Source organism: Ornithorhynchus anatinus, chromosome 12 (assembly GCF_004115215.2).
Source record: "Ornithorhynchus anatinus isolate Pmale09 chromosome 12, mOrnAna1.pri.v4, whole genome shotgun sequence".
Lineage (NCBI taxonomy): Eukaryota > Metazoa > Chordata > Mammalia > Monotremata > Ornithorhynchidae > Ornithorhynchus > Ornithorhynchus anatinus.
This window is the reverse complement of record NC_041739.1, coordinates 60105404-60133271: the sequence shown is the minus strand read 5'-3', so window position 1 is coordinate 60133271 and position 27868 is coordinate 60105404. Positions and strand designations below refer to the sequence as shown.

General features: G+C 56.1%; 1 protein-coding gene across 2 annotated transcripts; it reads left to right on the top strand.

Moving 5' to 3' along the window:
• Positions 1-425: 425 nt before the first annotated feature.
• On the top strand, positions 426-19563 carry GABRA4 (gamma-aminobutyric acid type A receptor subunit alpha4). Of its 2 annotated transcripts, none has more exons than XM_029076719.2 (9): positions 426-616; positions 4209-4315; positions 8180-8247; positions 9435-9655; positions 9780-9862; positions 11028-11171; positions 12204-12356; positions 15497-15756; positions 16411-19563. In XM_029076719.2, the coding sequence occupies exons 1-9, from the start codon at positions 441-443 to the stop codon at positions 16939-16941; spliced, it is 1743 nt and encodes a 580-aa protein (XP_028932552.1). In that variant the 5' UTR covers positions 426-440; the 3' UTR covers positions 16942-19563. The 2 variants fall into 2 exon arrangements, with proteins under 2 accessions (XP_028932552.1, XP_028932553.1); XM_029076720.2 differs by lacking the exon at positions 426-616 and adding an exon at positions 3843-3981.
• Positions 19564-27868: the final 8305 nt, after the last annotated feature.

Below are 27868 nucleotides of genomic sequence, written 5' to 3'. Positions count from 1 at the left end.
CTTCACTGGACTCTTCCAAGTGCTTAATGCAGTGCTCTGCACGGAGTGAACGCTCAGTAAACATTATCGATTGATTAAAGTAGGGATTGGAGAAGGGAGAGGCTGGAGGCAGGTCAGCAAAGAGGCTGATGGAGTGGTTGAGTCAGGATAAAAGGAGCTTCTGAACCAAGCTAGTATATAACCACATAGGAGTGGCTCTTCCCAGACCTTCCCTTCACCGAGGTCGCAGGTCCGCCCCCCGGGAGCAGTCGCAGCTCTGTAGAAGAAAGAGAGGTCGACGCCATATTGGGCCCAATCTCAGAAGGAAGCTGTGTTTCTCCATCTCCCGGTGAGCATCACGGACCCGATGCTATTTCCCAAACCACCCTCCCACCTGCAGAGACGTCTTCTTACCGTTCCCTCCCATGAAGGGGCTATGTACGGTCTCGAGTTGAGTGAAAATGAGATCCATCCGCTTTGGGGGGGGTCTGAGGATTTTTTGCAGTTGGAGAAACGCCTCCGGGAATGCACATCTTTACGGTCCGACGGCTGGGGAGTGGTTCGTTTCCCCAACACGAAACAGTTCCTGGTCTGACAGGGAGTTCGAACTCAAACCTTGGCAAAAGTCCAGAAATTGGTAAGTCTCCAGCGGACATCACTTGGCCAAAGAAAGGCCACCTTTGTCTAGGAGAATAACAATAGGGATGAGGAGGAAAGAGGTAAGGGTGCTGACCAGGCCGCCTAGTGGGAGTCAGAAGGTCATGAGTTCCAATCTGGGATCCACCACTTGTCTGCCGTATGGCCTTGGGTAAGTCACTTCACTTCTCTGGCCCTCAGTTACCCCATCCATAAAATGGGAATCAAGACTGTGAGCTTCAAGAGGGACAGGGACTGTGTCCAACCCTATTTGTTTGCCTTCAGCCCAGTGCTTAGTACAGTGCTTGGCACATAAGCGCTTAACACAAACCACAATTATTATTATTAGTGGAAAGACTCTGGACCAGGAGGCAGAAGCCCCAGCAACTCACTGAAACTCTTCAGGCTTCAGTTTCCTCTTCTGTAGAATAAGAATAACGTCCTCGTTGTCCCCACCTCTTAGACTTGGAACTCCAAGGTGAGACTAAATTCAATCCGATTGTCCTGTATGGACCCCAGCCCTCGGTACAGAATAAGAGCTGAAGAAATAGCATGATCCCACCATGAAAGCCAAAGGCGCCTCCCCCCACCCCCTTGCCGCACGGTTCCCAGCTGTGGGACAATAGCCCTGGGATCCAGCTGTCAATCAATCAATCAATCAATCCGGGTCGGGGCAAAGTCACCGCCTCCCCCACATCTGACCGAACAGCACTCCCAGTCTCGCTCCATGCGGACTAGGCCCGAGAGTATCGAGAGGCTGGAAAGACCTCCTCAAATCGGGTGTCTGGCCTTTTAGCTCCCACCCCCAGACCAGACCAGAGCCGTGGTCTCTGCCCTCTGCTCACTCCGCTCCCTTTCCGCCCGTCACCTCTGTTCTAGACGGACAGACGGACAGACAGACATCCCTCATCATCCATCTCCATAAACTTTAAGTCGCCTCATTTGAGTCAAGGATGGGTAAAGTCATATCAAATAGGAGGCGGGAGGACTGAAGCGCCAGGCTCGGTGGCCGGCTGGCTCGGTGGCTAAGCCGGCTCTGGGTCCGGCTGACAGGCCGGCTGGCAGGCTCCGTGGCTGGCAGAGTCACTGACGCAGCCGGCAGGAGGGGACGGCTGAGCAGAGGGTTTTTTCTGTCTAGGCGATGGAGACCCGCCCCGCAGTCGGAGCCACACTGGCCTCGGGAGCGGGTCCAGGGTCCGGCCAGTCCTCGGCCTCCCCTTGCTCCGCTCCAACCCCTGGGGCCTGGCCAGGTTCCTGGCCAGGTGCCCGGGAAGGGATGGGCACAGCTTCTCCTCCATCTAGGAGGGGAGGGGGCGGAAGGAAGGAAAGGGAGGAAAGGGGCTGTGGCAGAAGAGGGGATGGGGCTGCTTTCGTCCCCGAGCACCCTCTTCATCTGAAGCAGTTCCCCCCCTGCCCCGCCGCTCTGGGATCACTGGCCCTTGCCCCTTTGCAAGGGTCAGCCGGGGAGGGGCTTCCCAAGCCTGGGAGTCAGAAGGTCATGGGTTCTAATCCCGACTCCACCACATGTCTGCTGGGTGACTTTGTGCAAGTCGTTTCGCTTCTCTGGGCCTCGGTTACCTGGTCTGTAAAATGGGGAGTGTGTGAGCCTCATGTGGGATAGGGGCTATGTCCAACCTGACTACCTTGCATCCCCTGTAGTGCTTAGAACAGTGCTTGGCACATAGTAAATGCTTAACAGTGCCTGGCACAGCGTTAAGTGCTTAACAAATACCATCACCATTATTTTATTATTATCATTATTATTATTAACGGGTACCATAAGTGGCTCGGTCACTTGCCAGCTGTGTGACTTTGGGCAAGTCACTTCACTTCTCTGTGCCTCAGTTCCCTCATCTGTAAAATGGGGGTTAAGACTGTGAGCCCCACATGGGACAACCTGACCACCTTGTAATAATAAGAATAATAATAACGATGGCATTTAAGAGCTTACTATTTGCAAAGCAGCACATAGCACCCCAGCGCTTAGAACAGTGGTTTGCACAGAGTAAGCGCTTAATAGATGCCATCGTCATCATCAAGGCACTGTTCTAATCGCCGGGGAGGATACAAGGTGATCGGGTCGCCCCACTCGGGGCTCGCAGTCTTCATCCCCATTTTCCAGATGGGGTCACCGCGGCCAAGAGAGGAGAAGCGACCGGCCCGAAGTCCCCCAGCTGACAATAATAATGTTGGCATTTGTTAAGCGCTTGCTATGTGCAGAGCACCCTTCTAAGCGCTGGGGTAGATACAGGGTCATCAGGTTGTCCCACGTGAGGCTCACAGTTAATCCCCATTTTCCAGATGAGGGAACTGAGGCCCAGAGAAGTGAAGTGACTTGCCCACAGTCACACAGCTGCCAAGGGGCAGGGCCGGGATTCGAACCCATGACCTCCGACTCCCAGGCCGGGCTCTTTCCCCTGAGCCCCGCCGCTTCCCCAGGGCTTAGAAAGAGTCGGAGCCACACCGGCCTAAGCCACACTCGGTTTAGGAGAAGCAGCGTGGCTCAGCGGAAAGAGCCCGGGCTGGGGAGTCAGAGGTCATGAGTTCAAATCCCGGCTCTGCCCCTTGTCAGCTGTGTGACTTTGGGCAAGTCACTTCACTTCCCTGGGCCTCAGTTCCCTCATCTGTCAAATGGGGATTAACTGGGAGCCTCAAGAGGGACAGCCTGATGACCCTGTATCTCCCCCAGCGCATAGAACGGTGCTCTGCAGAGAGGAAGCGCTTAGCAGATACCAACATTATTCAAGCGCTTGGCCCAGAGTAGGCGCTTAAGTTATTGCTGATCTGTGCCGCGTCTGTGCAGCCGCTAGGCGCCGGCTGACCGCTAGATGGCGCCGCGGGCCGGGCCCCGCCCCCTCCCCGGGAGCGGCCCCATCCCCGGCTGCCGGCAGGGGGCGGTGGGGAGCGCGGCGGGGCTGCGTCACGCTCTGGCCAATGATGCTCCGAAGCGGAAGTCCCTTCCCGGGCGGGGGCGGGGCGGGGGTCGCGGCGCCCCCTCCCGGCCAGGCCGGGTCAGGACAGGACAGGCCAGGCCAGGCCGGGCCAGGGGGCTGCCCGGTCCCGGTGCCGGTCCCGGTGCCGGGGACGGGATGATGGGGCCCCCGCGCGGCCCCCCCCCGAGCGGCCCCCGCGGGGGGCGGGGACCCGGGCGCCGCCCTCCCCCTCCCCCTCCCCCTTCCCCCGCCGCCCGCCGCCCGCGTCTGACGGCGGCCGACGGGGCCCGGGGCCCGGGGCGGGGCGGCGCCGGCCAGGATGGCATGGTGCCCCCATGGGCCCCGCCGCCAAGGAGCCGGTCCTCGCCCTCGCCCTCGCCATGCCCCGCGGCGTGGCGCTCGCCCTCCTGCTCCTCCTCCGCCTGGCGGCCTGGTGAGTGCCGGCGGGACCGGCCCGGGGCGGCGGAGCGGGAGGAGCAGGAGCAGCAGGAGGAGCAGGAGGAGCAGCAGGAGCAGCAGGAGCAGCAGGAGCAGGAGAAGGCCGTGGGGTGGAGGAGGTCGGGGGTCCCGGGGGCGGGGGGTGGGGGGGCAGGGGACGGCGGCCGGACTGGGGGATGCGGGGAGGGGGACGGTCCCCGAGCTCACCCCGCGCCCCTCCAGCTTCAGCGAACCCCAGAAGGAGGACAGAGCCTGCCCGGAGAATTTCACCCGCATCCTGGACAGCCTGCTCGACGGTTACGATAACCGGCTGCGACCCGGATTTGGGGGTAGGAGCCACCGCAACCGCGGCTGTGCGTCCGTCCGTCCGTCCGTCCGTCCGTCCGTCCGCCTGTCTGTCCGCCTGTCCGTCCGTCCGTCCGTCCTGTCTCCCTGTCTGTCTTTGGGGACGCTCCCCTAGGTAGGGCCGGTGTCTCCAACCCACGCGGCCCCTTAGGGTTAAGGCGCCTCGCCCCTCCCCATCTTCCCCATCCCCTTCGTTCCGTTCATCTCGATAATAATGATAATAACGTTAGTATTGGTTAAGCGCTGACTAGGTGCAGAGCGCCGTTCTAAGCGCTGGGGGAGATCCAGGGTCATCGGGTTGTCCCACGTGGGGCTCACGGGCTTCATCCCCATTTTACAGATGAGGGCACTCGATGCCGCTGTCTTCTTTTTCTTCTCTTCGGCTTTGCCGTCCGTCCTCCCCCCGTATAGACCCTCCCCGAGCCCGTCTTTGGGCGGGGATGGTCTCTCTCTGTGGCCCAGTAGGACATTCCAAGCGCTTCGGGCAGTGCTCTGCACGTAGTAATAATAATTGTAAAAATGTTGGTGTTTGTTAAGCGCTTACTGTGTGCAGAGCACTGTTCTAAGCGCTGGGGGAGAGACAGGGTCATCAGGTTGTCCCACGTGGGGCTCACAGTCTTCATCCCCGTTTGACAGATGAGGGAACTGAGGCACAGAGAAGTTAAGTGACTTGCCCACAGTCTCATAGCTGACGTGGCAGAGCGGGGATTCGAACCCAAGACCTCTGACTCCCCAGCCCGGGCTCTTTCCACTGGACCACGCTGCTTCTCTAAGCGCTCAGTGAATACGGTTGAATGAATGAATGAATGAATCTCCCCACCCCTTTTGCCCCCCACCCGGTGCGGGGCTTCTTCCCGACCGACCCCGGTCCTCCAACGCCGGTCCGCAGGAGCGGGGCCCAAGGCGGGACGCGTCCCCACCGGGAGTCTCCTGACAAGCGCTTCCCGCTTCCCTTCCTCCCGGAAGGGTGATCATCCCCTGCCCCTCCACCTTCTCCCTCGCCACTCCATCAGTCGTACTTGTCGAGTGCTGACTCTGTGCCGAGCACTGTCCTGAGAATTGGGAGAGCACGACGGAACGGGTAAATACGATTCCTGCCCCCGAGGAGCTTACTGTCCAGCTCAAGTAAACTGCTAGTAGGAGGAAGTGACAGAGTAAATAATAATAATGATGATGGTATTTAAGCGCTTACTATGTGCCAAGTGCCCTTCTAAGCGCTGGCGGGGGGGATACCAGGTCATCAGGTTGTCCCACTTGGGGCTCACGGGCTTAACCCCCATTTTACAGATGAGGTCACTGAGGCACAGAGAAGTGAAGTGACTGGCCCAAACTCACACGGCTGACAAGCGGCGGAGCCGGGATTAGAACCCATGACCTCTGACTCCCCAGCCCGGCTCTTTCCACCAAGCCACGCCGCTTCTCTAAAAAGTCAAAAGATACGTCCATAAGTACTGGGGACCTAAGTACCCAAATGCTTGGGTGACGTGGAAGTACCGAGGTGGCGGTTGTGAGGGTGATAGAGCGGGGAGATGGAGAGGTGTGATTTCTGAAGTGCCTTGAAGATAGGGAGAGCAGTGGTCTGGCAGATGTGAAGGGGGAAGGCGTTGCAGGCCTAAAGGAGGGAAAGAGCACGAGGTTGGCAGCGGTGAGAGACAGGAACGAGGCACGGTGAAGTAGGTTGACTTGAAAGGAGTGAAGTGTTATGAGCTGGGGTGTCGTGGGAGAGAGCGCTGATTGAGTGCCTTAAAGCCTATGGTCGAGAGTTTCTACTTATTGCAGGGAGCCAAAAGAGCAGCAGTGGCAATAGTATTTATCAAGTACCCACTGTGGGCAGAGTGCTGTGCTAAGCACTGGGAAAGAGTGTAAGTACACAGGTGTGACTCAGACACGGTCCCTGTCCCTTAAGGGGCTTACAGTCTTTGAATGTAGGTGGAGAGGAGAGGACTGGAGTTGGACGCTTTGGGAGCAGTAATAATAATAATAATAATAATTGTGGTATTTGTTAAGCACCTTGTGCCTCGCACCTGGGGTGGTTACAATGCAATGGGTAACCACTGGAAACTTTTGAGGAGGGGGGACAGGTGTATTAAGCAACATTTCAAGAAGACGATCCAGGCAGTAGACTAGTTTAACCCGAAGGGGAAGAGGCTAGAGGTTGGGAGGCCAGAGAGAAGGCTGACGTGGTAGTCTGACGGTGAGATGACCAGTGGTTGGACCAGGGTGGTAGCTGTTGGGTGGAGGGGAAGGAGAGGAACCAGGAGACGTTGACGGGAAGAACTGGTGGGATTTATCAGTTGACTCAGTGTGAGAGCTGAAAGACAGCGGGGAGTGGAGGCTGTCACCAAGGCAAGGCAGCGGAGTTACCGAAAGATCAAAAACGGGGAAGGAGGAGGACGGGGGAATGGGTTTGGGAGGGAAGATGAGAAGTTCAATTTGGGGGCATGTTGAGTTTGAGTCGCCGTTGGTCCATCAGAGAGGAGGCGAAAGGGATGTGGGCTTGTGGAACGGGCGAGAGGTCGGGGCTGGGAACCACCCCCAGAGGGTGCGTTCCCTGACCCCCGGTTCTGGTTAGGGCGGAAGACAAAAGACTGGATTTCTGCTGATTTAGTAAAAGCCATAAAAAAGATCCGATTCTCCAGAGCCCCGACAGTGTGGCCGACTTTTGCTTCTATTCTGAGTCCAATGGTCGCATCGCCCACTGTTGTGGGGACGTTCCCTCTCCTCTCCCCCACCCCCCACCCCCGACTCCCCCAATCCCACCATACCGAGAGATTCCGCGGCAGATCTCCTCCTGCTTACACGGCCCCTCGCTTGGCACAGTTAGACAGGGACAGTGGGGACGGGAGGGACCCCGGGCACGGTTGGGAAGGGACTCTGTGGAGTTGCTTTCTGGGTCACCAGTGGGAGGAGAGTTTGTCCCCTCCCCACGGGTCCGGCTTGGTCCCTCGACTTGGGGCACAGCCTTCAGGGCCACCCCGCTGCCCCTCAGTGTGACTAGACTCTCAAAGAAAGCGGGAAACTTTTGTGGAAGTGAATTTGGGTCGGCAGCGTGCGTGATCCTCCTCCCCCCCACATTCAGGGAGATGTATTTTGGGGACTAACCTCCCTTCAGCAAGTAAAAGTTTCCCCGGGACCCCCAAGCAGCTCGGCAACGACCACGTCACCCATCAGAGCCTTTCCTCTCCCTCCCTCCGGAGGAAGGAGAGATGAAAAGGTTACCATGGCCACGGCTCCTTTCAGAGGAGAAGAATTGGGACCAGATCGTGGATGCTTTGATGCTGACGAGGCCTGTCAAGTCCTCATCCCTGACCTGGCCCTGGTTTTGGTGGTGGCCTCCCGGCCTCTCTGCTTGCCTCCCTCTTTCTCTTCCCATCTCTTCAACGTTCGAACATCTGTTTGAAACAGGGTTCTGGGGCGGAGCTCCAGGTCAGGGCTCCGGGTCAGGCTTTTGGGTCAAGGCTCTGGGTCAGGGCTCCGGGTTAGGTTTTCGGGTCAGCACTCTCGTTCGGGGCTCTCTGTCAGGCTTTTGGGTCAGGGCTCCGGGTCAGGCCTCTGGGTCAGGGTTTTGGATCAGGCATCTGGGTTAAGGCTGTGGGTCGGGGTTTTGGGGCTCCAGGCCAACTGCCCCTCTTTCTTTTATCCCAACCAGAAGTTCATAATCCGTTTCTTCCCGAGAGGAATCACCCTTGTAAACACGCATTTTTCCCCGCAAAGCAACTCTGTGGCCTTGTGTTGGCAGTAATGTTGACCAGCGATTGGTCCGCAGACTCTGTTTCCCATGTGGTCTTCCCCCGGTCGCCTCGACAGTCAACTGTGTTTCTCTCTTCTCTCGATTGCCCACCTGCTAGGTCCCGTCACGGAAGTCCAAACAGACATCTACGTCACGAGCTTCGGGCCCGTGTCTGATGTGGACATGGTATGTGAAGGTTTCTGGGGCTCTGGAAGGCCTCAGCCCGGTGGGTCCGGTGCTGGGGGCCAGGCAGTGGCCAGGCCCGGGCATTGAGGGGGGCGCGTTGGGGCGACCGGAATCTCCCTTTGGTGCTTATGTCACATGAGGTTTGGGGAGTGCATGTCTCCTGGATTCTTTGCTGCCTCTCCCCGTCTCCCCTCTCCCGAGCATCCCCCTGCCCCGAGTCCTTTCCCCCAGCACAATACTTAAGGTTTATCTCTGTTTCCCACTTTCTCTCTGGGATGAGAACCTTTGAGATCTCAATAGGTGAAATTGGTCCTTGCTCTAAATCTTCCCCCATCCCCACCCCCGACTCCATTTTCTTCCTCCCTGCCCCATCCCCCTTTACTTCTCTCCTCCCCGCTCCCACCCCATCTTGCCCTTTCTTCTCACCTTGCCCCTCCCTCCCCCAACCCATCATCCCCCTCACCCTTCTCCCCCCGCCCCACCACCAGTCGAGCTGCGGCCATGGACTGTTTAGGCAATCTCTGGTTTGGGTCTGAGTTTGTCCGGTGCCCCTAGCAAGGCCTGCCCAGTACTCTCGGGCCTGCCCCGGGCCCTAGGCCAGAAGTGGTGAGCTAAACTGGAAGCTCCTGGAGGGCAGGGGTGTTGCCACTTGTTTCTACTGAACTCTCCTGGTACAGGACTCATGCACAGAGCGGGTGCTCAATGAATACTAGTGATGGGCAGTAGGAGTAGCAGGGCTATTTCCTGAGCAGCCCCTCGGGGGGGGAGGGTGCTACACTGTCCTCGACATGCTTGGGAGAGAAGCCCAGAAGCAGGAGCCACGCTCCCTGCCCATCACGCCTGTGTTGCGGAAGCGCCCCCGCAAGATGGGTGTCCCAACGCATTTCCCGGCCACCTCTGGCCCCTCAGAGGACTGTCATTGGCACCTGTCACTGCTGTGAGTCGTGCCGTGTCTTGGTCCAGGCTTGGCGGGGAGGATGATTTCTGGCTGTCTGCCACATTATGAGATCAGCGTCGTCGTTCCCGAGTGATGAAACAGAATGGCGACGGATCTCCCGGTCGAATGCAGGGGACCGTGGCACCTTGGGCTCCCGCCTCCCCACTCCACCCTGCTGCTCGTGAACCCGCCCGGCCTCTTGTGGCCTGGACCGGCCAGTGAGCGGCGGCCCTGTGGTCCCTCCCTGCAGGAGTACACCATGGACGTGTTCTTCCGGCAGACGTGGGTGGACCCGCGGCTCAGGTACGACGGCCCAGTCGAGATCCTGCGGCTCAACAACCTCATGGTGACCAAAGTGTGGACCCCCGACACCTTCTTCCGCAACGGCAAGAAATCCGTCTCGCACAACATGACGGCCCCCAACAAGCTATTCCGGATCATGCGGAACGGCACGGTCCTGTACACCATGCGGTGAGCGGACCCTCGGACGTTCTTCTCGTGGGGGGCAGGTGGGGTCCCGATGGGGGCCAGGTCCCGAGCGACACCAACGGTCTTGTCCCCGGCCCCCACCGGGCGTGGCGTGTCTCCATTCCAGGCTCACCATCAGTGCCGAGTGCCCCATGAGACTGGTGGACTTCCCCATGGATGGCCACGCGTGCCCCCTGAAGTTTGGGAGCTGTAAGTCACGGCCCCACCTCAGCCCGCGGAAGGAAAGCCGGTTAGGTTAGTTGGTTTAGGTTAGTTTAGAGAAGCAGTGTGGCATAGTGAATAGAGCACAGGTCTGAGAGTCAGAAGGTCATGGATTATAATCCCGATCTGCCGTTTGTCCGCTTTGCGACTCTAGGCGAGAGCTTAACGTCTCTGTGCCTCAGTTATCTCATCTGTAAAATGGGGATTGAGACTGTGGGCCCCACCTGGGACAGGGACCATCTCCAACCAAATTTGCTTGTATCCACCTCAGCGCTTAATCCAGTGCCTGGCGCATAATAAGTGCTTAACAAATTCCACAAGTATTGTTATTCTTTTTGTTTTATTAGATTAGGTTAGGTCCCGAGACCGCTGGGCTCTTTGGTTTGTATTACTGCCTTGGCTTGAGACTATTTTGTTCATTATCTTGATGGTTTAAGATGCCATGGAGACGGTTTGGGTCCAGGATGTGTCAGGTGGCTCCACAGCTTCCTTCTTCTTTGGTGCCTGGGGTGAAGCATCCAGGAGACATATCCTAGGGAGCCTGCAGCTGGGCTCTACTGTCCCAAATCCCAAGGTTTTCCTTAGGAAATGATGCTGGGATGGCTGTGCCAGGTGCCTGCTGTATGCAGAGCCCTGTGCTGGGCCCCGGCTGTGTGCAGAGTGCTATGCCGGGTGTCTGCTGAGGGCAAAATGCTATGCCAGCTTCCTGCTGTGGGCAGAGCCCTATATTGAGTCCCTGTTGGGTGCAGAGTCCTTTGCTGGGTGATTCGATAAGTGCAGTAAAATCGATCAATCAGTCAGTGGTATTTATTTGAGCATTTACTAAGTTCAGAGCACGGTACTAAGCACTCAGGAGAGTACAAAGCCCTTGGGAGCATAAAAGGCCGTCCCTGCTCTCAAAGAATTTATGGTGTGTTGAGGGAGACAGGCAGACACAGACTATCGGCATACAGTCGGAACAGAAGAGAACACGTAGATACCCCCATGAACAATGAAGGAAGGGAAGGCAGGAATTAAAATATAACAGGGAGAGGGAAGGTTCTTGGCGTGGGTGCTCGGGGTGGTCAGTGGGACAGTTTGGCCAAGAGTGGGGACGGCGGGAGTTGGTCCCTGGGGGGAGGGGCGCATGCGCTAATCTTCCTGTGCCGTTCAGATGCGTACCCAAAGACCGAGGTGGTCTACGCTTGGACGAAGGGGCCCGAGAAGTCGGTGGAAGTCCCCAAGGAGTCTTCCAGTCTGGTCCAGTATGACCTGGTTGGGCAGACTGTGTCCAGCGAGACCGTGAAGTCCATTACCGGTGAGCGCTTGTGGGTTGGAATTCAGGGAGGTAACAGAGGGTGCCAGCCAGCCCCAGGGTGGGGTCTCGGCCTAGAAACCTGGTTTAGGACTTCCACGACCTCAACAGACCCACCCTGATCCCCCAAAGCCAGGTCATGGGTGGGGAGCAAAGGAGAAGGAGCTGGGGAGTGGGGAGGGAGGCATACCTCACACTCTGTCCACCTTGGAGACTTGTCCCGAGAGCGTTTTTCCAGCGCCCGCCTATGCCTTGCAGAGGGACAGAAATTTGATCATTTCCTTTTCTTTTCTTTCTGGTATTCTCCCCTTAGGGCGGAATAACCTAGCGTGCACATACGCACGCACACACACGTATGTAGCATTTCACACCGTGTATAAGTAGTCAGAACACAAAGAGTTCAGAGAGCCTTATTCCTAAATCACAGGCCCCCTTCCCACCCCTCCCCATCCCACATACAGACTCTTGGAAGCTCCTCTCTCATCCTGTGACTGTAGCGTCAAACCCCTCAGGTTTTTAAATTCTTCGTCCCAGACAAATAACCAAACTCTGCTAGATGTGGAGGTGGCTCGAAGGAGCTGGGCGGTGACCCCCCAGAATGCTAGTTTGCTCACAGCCCGATGCTTTTTCTCCAACACCAGATTCCTCCTGGGACAATCCTTTCTTCAGCGGGGTGGGGATTGAGCATTCGTTCTTGCAGCGTCACACTCCAACACTCTAGTTTGGTTGGGAGGACACAGCTTGGGGTCACTCTCTCTCTGAATGGGAGACGAGCCAGGCTGGGAGGAGAATTGGGAGGAGGATGGGGATCAGAAGGGCAGGGCGGGGGGGCTGGGTTGGGGAGGGAACAGGAGGGGCCAGATCTGCTCTGGGTGGGATGGGAAGTGTACGGGGACTGGGTTGGGGGTGAGGAGATGGGTGGGGTGACCCGGAGGGCTGAGGATCTGGGGCTGGGAGGCCGGGAGTGGGGCCGGGGCAGGGAGACCGGAGCCACGGAACCACAACCGCACGTTCTCCCGGTGTTTTGTCTGGCAGGTGAATACGTTGTCATGACGGTTTTCTTCCACCTGCGACGGAAGATGGGCTACTTCATGATTCAGACGTACATTCCCTGCATCATGACTGTGATCCTGTCTCAAGTTTCCTTCTGGATCAATAAGGAGTCAGTTCCAGCCCGCACCGTATTTGGTAATTAGTGTTTCTTTCTGGGCAGTGTCCTCCGGGCTGCCCCGCCTGCCGGTCAGCCGCACTGGCCCCCCAGGCCGCTCTGCTGCCTGCTGTGGGGCTGACTCTGGGAGGGCTAGGGCCGATGGGTGCTGCTCTAGCCTTCCAAGGGTCCTCCCGGGGTGGGAAAGAGCATCCTGGCAGATGCAAGCGATAGCCCGGCCAGCTACGGGCCCTCACTCTAGTCTTGTGCCTGGGAGGCGGGCAGGCGGGCTCTGAGAGAGGGACTGTGCAGGCGAGAGATCACGCGGGAAGCGCGGGGTTGGCGTTCAAGTCCTCCCTGCTGCCGGGACCAATCGCAGTGATGCCTGCCTGCCTGCCCACCCTTCCGTCCCTCCACCCGTCTGCCCGCACAGTGAAGTGCACCAAGAGCCAACTAGGACCAAGACAAGAGAGCCGAGCCCAGTCCAAAAAAACCAAAGGGACTTGTGGGTGAGGGAAGGAGTGACCTGAAGGGTGCTGATGCAGGCCTGGTCAGTGGGGTCCTGGGGGCCCGGTCAGTGGAGTCACAGGGGCCTGGTCCCGTGGGGCCCCGAGAGCCTTGTCTATGGGACCCCACCACCCAGGTCAGTGGGGTCAAAGCCCATTTTTCTTTGGTAGCAGAGCCCAGGCCAAATTAATCAGAGAGCTAACTTAGCTCTCTCTTCCAGGCTCCTCATGGAGTCAACAGAATTTCCAGAATTTCCCAAATAATAGCAAGAGAGTCTGCCGACCTCGTCGGCTTCCCAGAGTCACCTGCTTGGCTGGCTTTCCGGCCTACAGGGAGCTGGGGGGAGCTGGGAGGAAGGAGGCAGCTTGGAGCTTGGCCAGCTACCGGCTCCACCCTGGCTTCCCCACGGTGGGGGAAGGAGGAGAAAGAGGAGGAGAAAGAAGCAGAGGTAAAAGCACATGGTGGGGGAAGGGTTTTAGCAGAAGGATTCTAGGGAGGGAAAGAGTGGCACAATCACCCACCTAAGTGACAGAGATCGAAATCCTGTCGATCTCATCCGTGTGACCAGGCCAGAGGGGGCATTTGAGGGTGCAAGGGTTGGGGCGGTGGGTTGGGGGGGTGGCGGGTGGAGGCGTGTTGCTAGAAAACACTGTCGGAACTCATGAGGACTTCATCACACATGGATCTTAATTAAAACACTGCCCCTTCTAATGAGATTTCATCTCTGCTTTCAGCTTAGAGGCTCAGTTGCTAAAATGGTGCTTCCTTAATTAACAGATCTGTGGTGTGTCGAGTCGCTTTCCTGAACAGGAGAAGCTTTCTTCTCCGATAAGCCTTGTGCTGGGCGTGTGCAGGGGAGCGGGCCAGGGTCAGTGCAGGAAGCTCGGGGGACCGCAGCAGGAGCCCCAACCGGGCCCTGACCATTCACTGTACAAGGACGGGTGACTTCTACTCGAATGGGGAACTGTGCCATACAGATCTGGAATGCTGAGCTTCTAAATGCTCACCTCCCGGTGTAGACAGAGGCTGATCCTATAACTACCCACCCACAGTGTAGACAGGCTGAACCTCCAACCGTCCAGCTCCTGGTGTAGAAAGAGACTGGCACGTCGAGTAATAATAATACTAATGATTGTGGCATTTGACTGCTTATTATGTGCCAGAAAGTGAGCTGAGCACTGGGGTAGTTACAAGATCATCAGGTTGAACATCATCTCTGACCTACCTGAGGCTCACATTCTAAGAGAAGGAGAACAAATATTGAATGTCCATTTTGCAGAAGAAGAAACTGAGGCACAAAGAAGTTGGGTTACTTACCCAAGGTCACCCAGTAGGCAGGGGGTGGAGCTGAGGGTAGAACCCAGGTTTCTTGACTCTCAGGCCTGTGCTCTTTCCACTAGGCCATGCTTCTCCTGTGTAATTAGGGAAGCAGCGTGGCTTAGGGAAATGAGTACGGGCCTGGGAGTCAGAGTACCTGGGTTCTAATCCTGCCTCCATCACGTACCCGCTGAGTCACCTTGGCAAGTCACTTTAACTTATCTGGGCTTCAGTTTCTTCATCTGCAAAATGGGGATTCAGTACCTGTTTTCCCTCTCACCTAGACAATGAGCCCCATGTGAGACCCGATGATCTCATATCTAACACAGCGCTTGGTACAGTGCTTGGCACATAGTAAGCACTTAAATACTATGATTATTATTCTTATTATTTTTCCTTGGTTTTTATTTGGGACTGTAATTCCCAAAGCCCTCCCTCATTATTTATCTCATTTTTGCCCTCACCACAATCCCATGAGGTAGGTAGAAAGGCAGGTATTTTTGTTATTCCCATTTTGCAGATGAGGAAACCGAGATACAGAGAGTTTAAATGACTTGCCCTCGGTCACACAGCAGGCTTGGGGGGCGGGGGAGTAGAGGCGCTGCAGAAGCACTGGCTGTGGCTGCTGCCGGGAATTAGTTCTAGCCTAATGGATGTCCAGGGCCTGGAGAGGCTGTTTCTTCCCAGGTGTGTGGGCAGGGGGGATTTTCAGACCTGTCAGGCCCTCAGGGGGCAAGAGTTAAACCCTCTACACTTCACCCCGGGCCTGCACTAGGCAACCCACAAAGCCAATGAGTACAGCTGATCCCCGACTGTGGGCAACCCTGCAGGGATGTCTCTGTCCACACATGAATCCTGTGTGCACATGGCCGATCTGCACGCGAACGATGAGAGCACGTCACCAGGGCCGGTGTTGCTGCTGGTGCCGCTGGTGTGTGTGTGATGGTGAGGCACCAAATCGAGCAGTTGGCGATATTCCCGGGGCCGGGGTCTAGCCGTTGAGCATTCTGCCAGCAGCTGAAACCACATGGCAAGGGACTTCTTTGTCCTGAGAACGCCGTGAATTTATCCAGAGCTGCCCTTTCCCCGAAGGGCTTTCCCTTCACTGACCTCCCTGCACCCTCCCAACGTTCCCGCGACGAGGCGGCGAGAGGCAGGCAGGGGGTGACCATTCCCAGACCCCAGATGGGGTGGCATCGAGGCCCAGGGAAGGTCAGTGACCATCTGAGGCCACATAGCGGGCCGGGGGCAGAGGGAGGACTTGGACACGAGGCTGGCGGCTGGGGCCAGGGCCCGTTTTCGTCCCGGCTCCCTGGCCACGCCCGGGCCTGAGGACTACTGTGGCTCCACACCGCAGGAATCACCACGGTCCTGACCATGACGACCCTGAGCATCAGCGCCCGCCACTCCCTCCCCAAAGTGTCCTATGCCACCGCCATGGATTGGTTCATCGCCGTCTGCTTCGCCTTCGTCTTCTCCGCCCTGATCGAGTTCGCCGCCGTCAACTACTTCACCAACGTCCAGATGGAAAAGGCCAAGAGGAAGCCGCCCAAGCCACGCCCGGAGCCGCCCGCCCACCCTGGCCAGCGAGACAAGGGCCTGGAGGGGCCAGTCCAGGTAGCTCAACCATCCGCTCCGGTCATTGACCCCTCTCTCCTGGGCCACCGCTGCGTGGAGAGGCTTATCCGGGGAGGCTGTTAATCATGAATCACTGGCACTTATTGGGTGCTCCCTATGTACTAAGTGCCGGAGAGACTGTAACCCAGTTGGTAGACAGGATCCGATCCCTGCCCTCAAGGACCTTCCAATCTAGTTGCCACTGGGCAAGGCACTGTACTGGGTGCTTACTGAGTGCAGGATATGGTAGCCAGCCCCTAATGCGTGCAGGGTGCTGGGCTGTGTGCCAGCGCTATGGGCTGGGAGCTGTCCTGGGCACCTTCCATGTGCAGCTAGCTGTACTGGGCCCTAGGGCTGCAACCAAAAGAAAAGACCCAATCCCTACCTTGGAGTTTACTGGGGAGACCCAAGACCAGACCCAAGGATGAAAATTCAACAGGTGAAAGAGTGCCGGGCGGGGAGGGGCCAGGAGGAGGAAGTTGCAGGGGGGAGACTGGAGAGACGGAGGGGGCCGGAGCCCGTGGCTCCTCACGAGCAGCACGTGACGAAGCGTGGCCGGTCCGGACCCTGCAACCCCGGGGCCCGGGCTGACTGAAGTGTGCCCCGCCGCCGCCCGGTTTTCTTGGCTCACTGACCCTGCATTCCCCTTTGCAGAGTCCAGAGCCTGGCTCAAACGTGAGGAAGCGCACCAACGTCTCGGGGCCGCCCGACACGGATGCCGGCAGCCGGCCGGAGCAGGGGACCCGTTCTCCCGCGGCCACTCCGAGCCCCGTGGCCCTCCCCGCCGCCCGCGCCTGCCCGGCCTCCAGCCCAAACCCCTTCAGCCGCCTGCAGGTGGCGGAGACGCTGTCCGCCGCCCGGGCGCTGACCCCCACCGCCCCCCGCACGCCCAACCGTGCTGGCCCCGCACCCTGCTCCCCTCCCGCTGGCTCTCCGGCCACGGTCCGTGCCCCTCCAACACGGTCTCCGGCCACCACCGCTGCACCGGCCGCCTCTGGCCAGCCCTCAGCCAGCACCCCAGCCCCCGCCCCCACGCCCGCCCCCCCGCCGCCTGGCTCTGGCACCAGCAAGATCGACAAGTATGCCCGCATTCTCTTCCCCGTGGCATTTGGGGCCTTCAACATGGTCTACTGGGTAGTCTACCTGTCCAAGGACACCGTAGAGAGGGCTGAGGGCACGCTGTAGCAGCCCAGATGGGGCAGGCCTGGACCCCCAAGCGGGGCAGGCCGAGGCCCCTCAGCGGCCCCGCTGGGAGAGGGCTCGTGACCCTGCCCGGCAGCGGGATGGGGGAAGCGGCTCCACCCAACGTCTCCAAGTGAAAGAGCCCGGCTCACTGCCGGGGGATGGACTGACGGACGGACTCGGTAGGGTGGAGATGCAGCGCTCCCTGTCAGGGTATGGAGTTGGTCTGGGGGCAGGACCTGGCCAGGGGCACCTGAGACCCCTGAGCTCTGCTGGCCTCCCTGGCAAGAGCTGAGGAAGGCACAGGGGTGGAGGCCGGAGTGGGCACCATCACAGGCGCTGTGGTAGGCACGGGCATTCCAAGGACCTCCTAGGCCCACAGACACCGGTGTGTCTCGGCTGCACGGGGACGGGAAAGGATGGACGGCGGGCAGCACGGGGGGAGATGGCTTGCGGTGCCTCGGAAGAGTTCAGAAATATGGCCCTGGCAACATCCTGCTCAGAGCACCGCGAGTCCTCACCCCATCTGGATTCGACCGGGGAGCGGATGGGGGCCACCTCCCGCCGGGGGAGGGCTGGAAGATGAGGGGAAGGGGGATCTCCAGTCAGCTGCTTCATGTGCCCTACACGTGCCCAAGGCCCTCTGGATGCTCAGCCATATGCCGGTCACCTCCGCTACAGATCGGGTGTGGGCAGGAGAGAGGATGGGCCAGATGTCTAACTGCAGGTCCTAGGGTTTCCCCATTGCCCCTCAGGGGGTGGAGGTTGCTGATCTGCCCCTGCTCTCCCGGCTCTGTTTCCCCATCCTTGGGCCCAAGCTTTGAAGCACTGATTGCAGTGTTGTAGTCTTTGAATGGGGTGCAGGGTCTCTCCCCTCAGGACACCATCCTGGTCCTCAGACCACACAGACAAAACACCATCAATCAGTAAATCACCAAAACGTCAGCTACTCTCACATCCCCAGCTCAACTTCACCACCTCCCCAGCCCAGGCCTCTCTCTCTGTCACTTGGAGGAACCATGCTCAACGTCGTCCTGCTCATCCACCCGCCCTCGTGATCCGGGATGGACCATCCAACATCCCTGACACTCGCCTCTCCATCCCTGACTCTTCCCCCGGTTGACTCGGCACCCCTGACTCTCCCATCTCCATCTCTTACTCTCCCTCCAGTGACCCAGCACAGATCATCCAAAACCCTTGACTCTCCCCCATCCTTCCTTGGCTCTCCCAGCATTGACCCAGCCCATGCTCTCGTCTGTGTTCTATCTGAATCCCCCTGGTCTTGCAGATGTTCCCAGCTGCAGAACTTCTTGAGGGAAGCAGGCCCCCTGCAACTTCCAACCGTTCCTCACATAGGGGTCTGTGGCCTGCAACCAAGAGGAGCTGCCCCTCCAGACGTTTTGAAACCCCTCTGCCGAAGTTAGTGCTGCCCCAGAGCATGAGCCTTGAGCTTAGGAGCATCCATCAAGTTGCATGTTGATTTTTCAAAAATATTTTTTATAATTCAATCAGAAACCACATCTAGCCAGGGAGGAGCGGCCCTCAGTGACCCTCTCACGTGGGTGGCACTGTCCCTTCTCCTTCCCCTCGGAAGGACAGGAACCCAGCTGTCTCCTTCACAAGGAGGGGCTTGTCTTTTCTGTGCAGGAGGGTATCAAATCTCTTGGGCTCGTCCCTGGATTATGAGGGCTTCTGGGATGAACATTCCATCTCCTCTGCCGGTGTTGGGGCTCGGGGTCAGTGAGCAGATGCTTCAGAGAGCTCACTAGCCAAGGGGATGTTTCAGACTCATTTCAGAGTCTCCAAGACCGGACAGGCCTCAACCCTCTGCTGCTCAAGCCAGCAGCCGCTGCTTGGAATGGGCTGTGGTTCCATTTGGACGCTCCTCCACCCCTCTGCCCGCCGGCTGGCTCCAAAATAGCCATGCCTACCCCAGGAAGGGTAGTCTGAGGCAGAGCAACCCCTGCTCTGTATCTCCATTTTCGGTTCTCCTGGGCTATCAACAGTTCCCTTCTCCAAATCCCTCCCCTTCAACTCACACGTTCCCCGTGTCTCCAAATCCTGTCCATTCTTCCTCCAGGATCTGCCCTTTTCCCTCCATCCAAACTACCACCTGCTGGTCCAGGCAGTCGACACATTCCAGTTTGAATACCGCATCAGCTTCCTTGCTGACCTCCCCGCCTCCAAGCTCTCCCTTTCCCAGTGCAGACTTTTCTCTGGCTGGCCGGATCGTTTTTCTAAAACGTCATTCTGCCTATCTCTCCTCACTTCTCAGAAACCTCCAATGGTTGCCCATTCCTCTCTGCGTCAAGCAGAAACTCCTCCCCCATCGACTTTGAGGCTCTCAATCAACTCGCTCTCCCATCTACTTATTCTCACGTCTCTCCCACTACACCTCAACTTGCACGTTTCTCTCCCTTCGAGCCAACCTACTCACTCTGCCTCATTCTTGTCTCTCCCTCCGCCGACCCCTTACTTGCACCCTCCCTTCAGCCTGGAACTCCCTCCGGCTTCACTTTGGCCAGACTACAGTTCTTCACAGCTTCAGACGCCTTTTTGATTCACACCTCCTCTAGGAGACCTTCCCCGATTAAATTCTCCTCACTCCTGGTTTCATCCACTTTAGCATTTTGCGCCAGTCACTTAATCTGGACCACCTGAAGCACTTTTGTATTTACAGATTTAACGTACACACCCTATTGCTTAAGCGCTTAACTCATCACCCTGTCCACTTTCCTTATTCTAGCTGTAAATTACATCAGTGTTTCTCTCCCCTAGTAGACTGTAAGCGCTTTGAGAGCAGGGATTGTGCCTACTAACTATTGTACTCTCCCAAGCCCTTAGTACAGTGCTCTGCACAAAGTAGGTACTCAATAAATACCATCGATTGACACTCTCCCCATTGTACAGAGGAGGAAACTGAAGGCCTGAGAGGGTATGTGACTTGCTTAAGGTCACACAGGAGGTCAGCGGCAGAGCTGGGACTAGCAACCCAGCCTTCTGACTCGGTCCCCAGTGCTCTTTCCATTAGACCACTTTGCACCCTCTCAGAGCTGACCCTAACCTCGGCCCTGGCCCTCATACTGAGACAGGCTCTCTGCGGCCCTTAAATTTCAGGCTGAAGGAGAAACCAGGTGGGCCGCAGAGCCACGATAGCTTTTCCTGGGACCTTTCCCTTGGGAACCCAGCATTTCAATTGGGAAGAGGCTACAGGATAGGATGGGATGCAGAGAGAGAGAGAGAAAGAGACAGTGTGTGTGTGAGTATGTGTTTAACCCTGCAGGCCTCAAAGCCCCCAAATTCTGACTGACCTGTGGCTGAGACCAGAGCAGGGGACAGTTTTCCAGTTTCTGAGCCAGCGCTTCCATCCGCAACCTAGAGTCCCGCCCTGGGACAGCATTTCAGCCCCTGCCCCATCCTCCTTCAGCTCCTACTAACACCTTTGGGAATGTCTGCTGTCGGGTGTTTTCTTTCCTGGTATCAGGTTTGGTCCCATGAGAGAGTAGGGGGCTCAGCTCTCTGGGGCGCAGACGGGATGACTCTGGGCAGACCAGCTCCGCTCTCTCGGAGAATGGTCCGCCTCTTCGTTCCAACCCTCTGGGCACTGGCCAAAGCTCGTTGCCGTGCTGTGGGTTACACGCAGAGATATATGGCCTCACCCGCAGTTCCTGTCGGTCTGCCAAACCAGATCCCACAACTCAACCCGTGCTGAGGTCCCAATACCAGAGCAGGGCGCCCACTCTGCTGGCCCAAGGCAACTGTGCTGAAACCTGTATGAGAGTGGGCGATTGAGACTGTGTGTGTGCCCTCTGTTAAATTCGGGCAGAAAGTTAGCAGCTTACCCTTTGAAGACAGGAAATGTCACAGACTCTAGTACAGCCCTCATGGGTCCTTTGCTTTTCATTATAAAACACGCACAAACTCATCTTGGGTAGCCTCCCCCCGCCAATAGACAGCGTATGTTTCTGGTCACACTCTGTGGCCAGAGCCGATGGCTTTTCAAATACTTGGACTGTAGCTGAGTGGAATATTGACCACCGATATGGAACTGACCCTATTTTTCTTCTACACGGAATATATTTCCTTTTGGAACTTGTAAATCGTTGTATAATCTTCATTAGCAGTTGGGAACGTTAATTGGGTAAATCTCATTAACACTAATTGGGGTTGCCTAGTTACTTGGAGCGGAGCATATGCGATAAAGATATAAGACTCTGGTAATGGAGAATTTGCATAGGAGTCAGTCACTGTTGCAATAGATTAAGGTCCCTGGGGTGTATTTCACTTCTAAAGGCTGCTGCCTGTACTTATGGAGCTCACGAAGTATCAGGACCTGGTTTTTCCAGGCTCTTATTAGGAACAACTTTCTGGTTTTCCCATCCCAACTCCATTGTCCTGGTTTGGCTTGCAGGGCTTGTGAAAACAGGAGTTGCAAATGGCACCCAAGTGGAACCGGCCTCCCCCACCCCCCCAGCCCCAGCAAAGTTGGAGGTCGCCTGGCCCGGCCCCAAATGGTGGCTGGCTGCCTGGTCCTACACCACATGGTGGCTACCTGACCTTTCTCTAGGATGGTGGCCCTTCACGGGATGGCAGCCACCCTGGCCTGCCCGAGATGGCAACTCCTTGTCCCTTCACAAGATGATGGCCCCTTGGCGCTGCACAGAATGGAGACTGCCCAGCCTTTCACAAGATGGCAATCACCCGGTCCTTCACAAGTGGCAGCAGGGCACAATCCACCTCCTAAAGGCACATCAGCACCTATTGTTGTGTGAAAAGGGTACCCTGGGCCACCTGCTTCTATATATATGACCCCAGTGGGCCCCGGGGAGTTCAACAGTGATGAAAGGTCCTCGAATCTGGGGGCTTTGTTCCTAGGGATCCCCAGAGGGCCGGGAAAAGCCAGATTGGGTTTGATCAGACAAGGCAAGAATGCTGCAGGTTGATTTCCTGGTGTGTGTCTCCTGGCTGGCCAAGGTCATGCCCACGTCTGGAGCAGCTAAGCTGTATCTTTGTGCCGGGTCAACGGGACTGTCTGGGTCTTGAGGGGTGACTAGCGGCAAGGGTGCCGCTCACCCTGAGTGACTCTACGGGACAAAGATGAAATTATGTGGAGGAGACTCTTCCGGCCCAAGGGACTTTCACTTGGTCTGGCCCCAAGGGCTCTGCTGACCTGGGGCTGGAGTAGGGTGGGAGATATGCAGAGTGTTGGCGCATTCCGTCTCTGCTTGGCAGAAGCTGCCGTCAGAACCCCATATTCTGAGGATTTTATTCCTCTCTGGGATGACAGGATTTACCGAGCACCTTTTATAGGCACCTATACTGTGGACAAAGAACACTGTACTGAGCACCTATTGGTTTCAGGCTGTAGTCTTCGTTACCTAATCTGCAGACATCTGAACTGAGTGTCTACTGAACATAGTGTTGCATCAGATGCCTGTTGTGTGCAGAGCACTGTCTTGAGTTGTTACTGAATGTGGAGGGCTGTACTGAGCACCTACTTTGTGCAGAGCATTGTAGTGGACACATATTTCATACATAACTCTGAATTTGTGCACCTATTGTGTGCAGAGCCCTGTTCTGTGTTCCATTTTGTGCAGAGTGCTATATTGGGCACCTACTCTGTGCAGAGTATTCTTCATTCATTCAATCGTATTTATTGAGCTCTTACTGTGTGCAGAGCACTGCACTAATCGCTTGGAAAGTACACTTCGGCAACAGATAGAGATCATCCCTACCCATGCTGGGCACCTACTGTGCAGAGTGCTGAACTGAGTGCCTATATTTTGGAGAGCAATGTACTGGCTGTCTACAGTATGAAAAGCACTCTACCAGAGATATGGTGCTATTTTGGACTAGTTTATTGTATATCTTGTGCCAACCATGCAGGGATTATTGGCCTGGGTGGCTATTCTTAGTAGAACACTGTTCTAGGCTTCTACTTTGTGAAGAACACTGCACTAAACACCTACTGTATTCAGAGCCCTGTACTGATACTCTCTGCAGAGCAACTTATTGGGCATTTGGGAGCACACAATAAAAGTAGGAAACATGTTTCCTGACCTCAAGCTCCCAATCCAGTTTCTAAGCTCTGTGTGGGCAGGGAACATGCCTCTGTTAAATTGAACAATCCCAAGGCTTTAGCACAGTGCTCTGCACACAGTAAGTGCTCAAAAAATATGATTGATTGACACGGATTGGAAGGACAGAAGGACTTGTTGGACTCAGAGGGAGATATAAAGCCTCAGTGCATTGATTTCCTGAAGGGGCAGTGTATACGGACTGCCCTAGGTCTATACAGAATTATTCATGTTTTCAGGGAAAGTCCCAGATTAATTAGTAGCCCAATTTTAAAATAACTGCTCCACACTATGCGCACACTGCACCATGTTTCCCTGATTTGTTTTATGGAAGACCAACTAGTTTAAAAGTAGCCACTTTAGCCTTTCATTTGGAATCACCTCCAAAACTGGAAATTTGAGTTTCTCAGAAGATTCTGAATTTCATCTCACAGTTTCCCCTTCACATCGAGGGGAAGGAAAAATGAACATTGAGAGCAGTTGTGCTTGAGTTTCAAAGTAGAAACCACCTGGGCCTCACACTCTTCCTCAGTGGGGCCTCCCTTCCAGCAGACAGGCATGAGGACAGGTACAAGGGCAGAGTAAGACAAGTTATGATGGTGATGATGGAGGTAGTGATATAGTAATTGAGATCCCACAGGTGCAGTAAACTCTAATGAGGAATCAAAACATAAAATGATCTGGTCAAAATAGATAATTGAGTACCCCTATGTACATGAGCGTTGAGGAGGATGTAAATAAGTTTGTAAGTGCTAGAGTTGGCTGATGATATGGATGGACGATATGGCCCAGGGTGCTGGGAGATCAATCAGGGAAGGCTTGTGGAAGGAGGTGGGATTGTAGGAGGGAGTTGAGTGTGGGGAAAGCTGAGGACTGTCTGATGTGGAGAGGGATGGAGGAAGAGGGATAGGGAGTTCCCAGCAAGGAGACCAGCGTGGGAGAATGAGCTGAGGTGTGGAGGAATGCTTTTCTGCAAAACAATGTAGGTGACATTAATAAGTTCCATGCGCACATGTGTAGCATAAGCTAATGATGTCATCCGGCACAGAGGGGACTAATCCTGGGGGAGGGTCGGGGGGAAATCTCTGTGGACCCCGGTCCTTCATCTTCTCAGAGCCCGTGTCAAACAGCCAGTCCTCCTGGGGGTTGGCCCGTCAGCCTGGTGGCCCAGGAGGCTGCCAGCTCAGCTGGGATCCACCTGATTCTCACACTTGGAGAAGACACCAGCAGGACTTGTGACCCACCAGAAAGCATCTCTTCCTCAGGGTAATTGGGACCTCCTGGGTCCAGAGACACCACCTCCCCCCTACACGCTTAGGACTGGTGCTCACCCCCAAGACCGGTGACCCTCTGGGACTGGTGACCACCCAGGATTCAAGACGCCCTGCCTAGAACCTGTGACGCCCCAGGCCTGGTCATCTGCCCTGGAGTCGGTGATCCCTGGAGCAGGTGAATCCCCTGGGACCCTTCTTTCCATGAGGCCCAAAGCCCCAGCAATAAGAAGGATGAAGTCCCTGGATTATACCCACATCTGAGGGTGGAACCCGCATCCCCAAGCTTCCCCAGTTCCTTCTCTTCAAGCCATGTTCCCGACCCTAACACAGGCGCCCAGGAACTCTGGTGGGTGGAGATGGGGGTGGGGGCTGGGCAGACCCTGAGCTCTGCTGCAGGCCCAGCCACAGACTGGGCTCCCCCTGCTCCAGCTCCCGGGAGAGCACCCACTCCCGACACGCATTTTTAATCTCTGAGCAGCAGGGGAAACTACTTAAATGGGTCACCCATAATTCAATTTGACACAGAGTGTTTATTTTTCTTGTCCCGCTAGTCAAAACCAGCTGGGTGGATCGTTAACATTAATGCAACATGAGGTTCTGGTGAGCGTCTCCTCTCAGCCTGGACAGTGTTTAGGGATGCCAGGTGCTCAGGCCTGAGGGTCCTGTCCCCCCAGTCTTAGTGCCTAGCTGCCAACACGCTTCCCCCAACCCTGCTGGGGGTCCCAGGGATCCTGCCCATGAGCACCAGGACACTTTTTTTTTCTTTTATGGTATTTGTTCAGCACTTTCATTCATTCAATCGTGTTTATTGAGCACTTACTGTGTGGAGCACTGTACTGAGCACTTGGGAGAGCACAGTAGAATAAACAAACGCTATCCCTGCCCACAACGAGCTCACTTATTGTGTGTCAGACACTGTACTAAGTGCTGGGGTAGTTACAAGCTAGTCAGGTTGGATCCAGTCCATGTCCCACATGGGACTCACAGTCTTAATCCCCATTTTACAGAGGTAACTGAAGTACAGAGAAGTGAAGTGACTTGCCCGAGGTTACACAGCAGACAAGTGGCAGAGCTGTGATTAGAACCCAAGTCCCTCTGACTGCCAGGCCTGTGCTCTACCCACTAGGAAACACTTGTCTATGGTTCTGTCCAAACCCCTCTGCACCTGCCAGTGTTTCCGGCTGCAAAACTCCCTGTGGGGATGGATTTCTTGTGCTCCTGTGCATTTTGATTGTAAATTATGCTAATGGGCCTCTATCTGCCTGTGTGGAAGCCAAGGTTCCTGATGGAAATTCCAGAGGTTTCTGCTCTTGTAGCAAATTATTTAGGGTTTGGAGGCGAAGGGAGTTGGCGATTCTCGATTTCCCAGGGGCGGTCCCCAACTACGTTTCTCACCGGCCTCGGCCCCTCTGGTCTCCTCTCCAACTCCCGCAACCATAGAAACCGGAGGGGAGAAGAGCCCAGACGTGGTCTCGGGGCTGGCGCTCGCTGGTCTCCATGGAAACGCCTCAGCGTTCCTTGAAATGGCCGTAGCTGGTGGGAGTGGGACCGCCCCCGCCCCCGCAAGAAGCGTGGAATGATGCAAGTTTCGTCGATGAGCTCCGGGGACGGGGAGACGGGGGAGCTCTGGAAGAGGGAGAAGAAAAACCAACAGGATTCAAACAATCCAACCCCACCCGGAGACTCCTGTCCGCTGCAGGTCACTCCCAAATCCCGACTTCCAGTTGGCTGGCTTCTCTTTTTCTGGGGCTTGCAGAGCCTTGTCCTGAGCATCTTCTGGCCATCTTCTGTGACTGGAAGCTTGTAAGGGGCAGGGGATGGTTCTGCTAATTGTGTCCTGTTGTACTCTCCCAAGCCTTCAGTAAATACCATTGATTGATGCTGTGTGCAGACCACTGTTCTGAGTACCACTGTGTGCAGAGCTCTGTACTGGGTGCCTATCTTGGGCAGAGCTTTCTCTCTGGCACCTAATAAGCCAATAAAAACTGAATAGGAGAATGCATGGGTGCCTCAGTGGCTGATCAGATGCCCTGAGAAGGATGGTGGAGGGGCCATCTGGGAAGGTTTCTTGAAGGGGGTGAAAACACTGCTCATGGTCAGCTTTTCCAGACCCTGGGCTTACCCAGAGCCCCATGAAGTGCCCCCTGCCCCATTCTGTATCCCAGAGGGTTCCCGACCAGGCAGAGAAGGGAATGATGAGGTCTAGACCAGCCTAGGGGTTCCTGACCGGGCAGAGGAGGAGCAATGGGAGGAAGAAGTGGCCAAGTCTAGTCCTGGGTGTTTTGGCAGCTCAGCATTATGGGTGCAGTGTATTTTTGAGGGAGTGACAAGGCTGGCGTGTGGCCAGATGACCATGAAGTAGGCGGAAACCAGATTGGAGGGCATCTAGGAGACAACTGGACGAAAAGAAGTGTAGACAGCGGGTGTAATCAACTCTCTCGAGAAGTTTGGAGAGAAATGGTAGGAGGGAGACTGGGCGATAACTGGAGGGAGCAGTGGGGTCAGGGGGAGGGTTTTGGGGGGCTAGGGGATACATTAGCATGTTAGAAAGCAGCGGGGATGACGCCTTTGGAAAGTGAACTCTTGGAGATGACAGTCGAGGAGGGAAGAAAAGAAGATGAAAGTGGGCAACATTCTTCAGACCACAGAGAGGTACAGTCGACTTCCTCAAGGTGGTAAGGGACCACAGCTGATCTGGGAATGGCAGCCCGAGGGTAGGAGCTGTGGGGAGAAGCGTGCAGTCACCGGTCTGGACTCCAGGGGAGAGCGGAACTAGGGCTCAATGAAAGGCAATAGTCAATTTGTTGACTATTGCCTATTAATTGTGGATGCAAGCAGGACATCCAGCAGCTGCTGTCCAGGGAGCTGGAGGAATCCTCTTGCCAGGCTTTAAGATTTCATGCAATCGAGAACCCACCCCTGAGCTGGGTTCACTAGTGAACCCCCCGGGGGGGGTGGTTTTTTTTTAAAATGGTATTTCTTAAGCACTTACTATGTGCCAGATACTGTACTAAGAACTGGTGAAGAAACAAAATAATCAAGTTGGACACAGTCCCTGCCCCACCATTTTACAATGGCATTCTCCCCATTTTACAGTGGAGGTAACAGGCACAGAGAAGTTAAGTGATTTGCCCAAGGTCACACATCGGACAAGTGGCGGAGTCAGGATTAGAACGCAGGTGCTGTGGCTTCCGGGCCAGGGTTCTTTCCACTAGACCACTCTGCTTCTCACCACTTCTTGATGAAGTGGCCCGCCCTCAACATCACCACTCCTTCAGACCCGGACACACTCAGACACAGATACACGCAGACCCTCACTTTCCCAGAGAGGCTCATACTCAGTCCCCAGCACATGCACAGCCACACAGAGACTCAGACAAAGATGCAGTCTCAAAGATTCAGGCAGACCCAGATGCACAGAAACAGATACAACCAGAGGCACATACTGCAGAGTGCTGTGGAGGTTGAGGGGCTATGGAGGCTGGGGGCTGGGCGGGGCCATAATCTGTTCAAACCTCCCTTGGAGGCAGAGCCGAGGCCAAGGAACTGGGGGACAAGTAGGGAGCCTGTTCTTGGAGC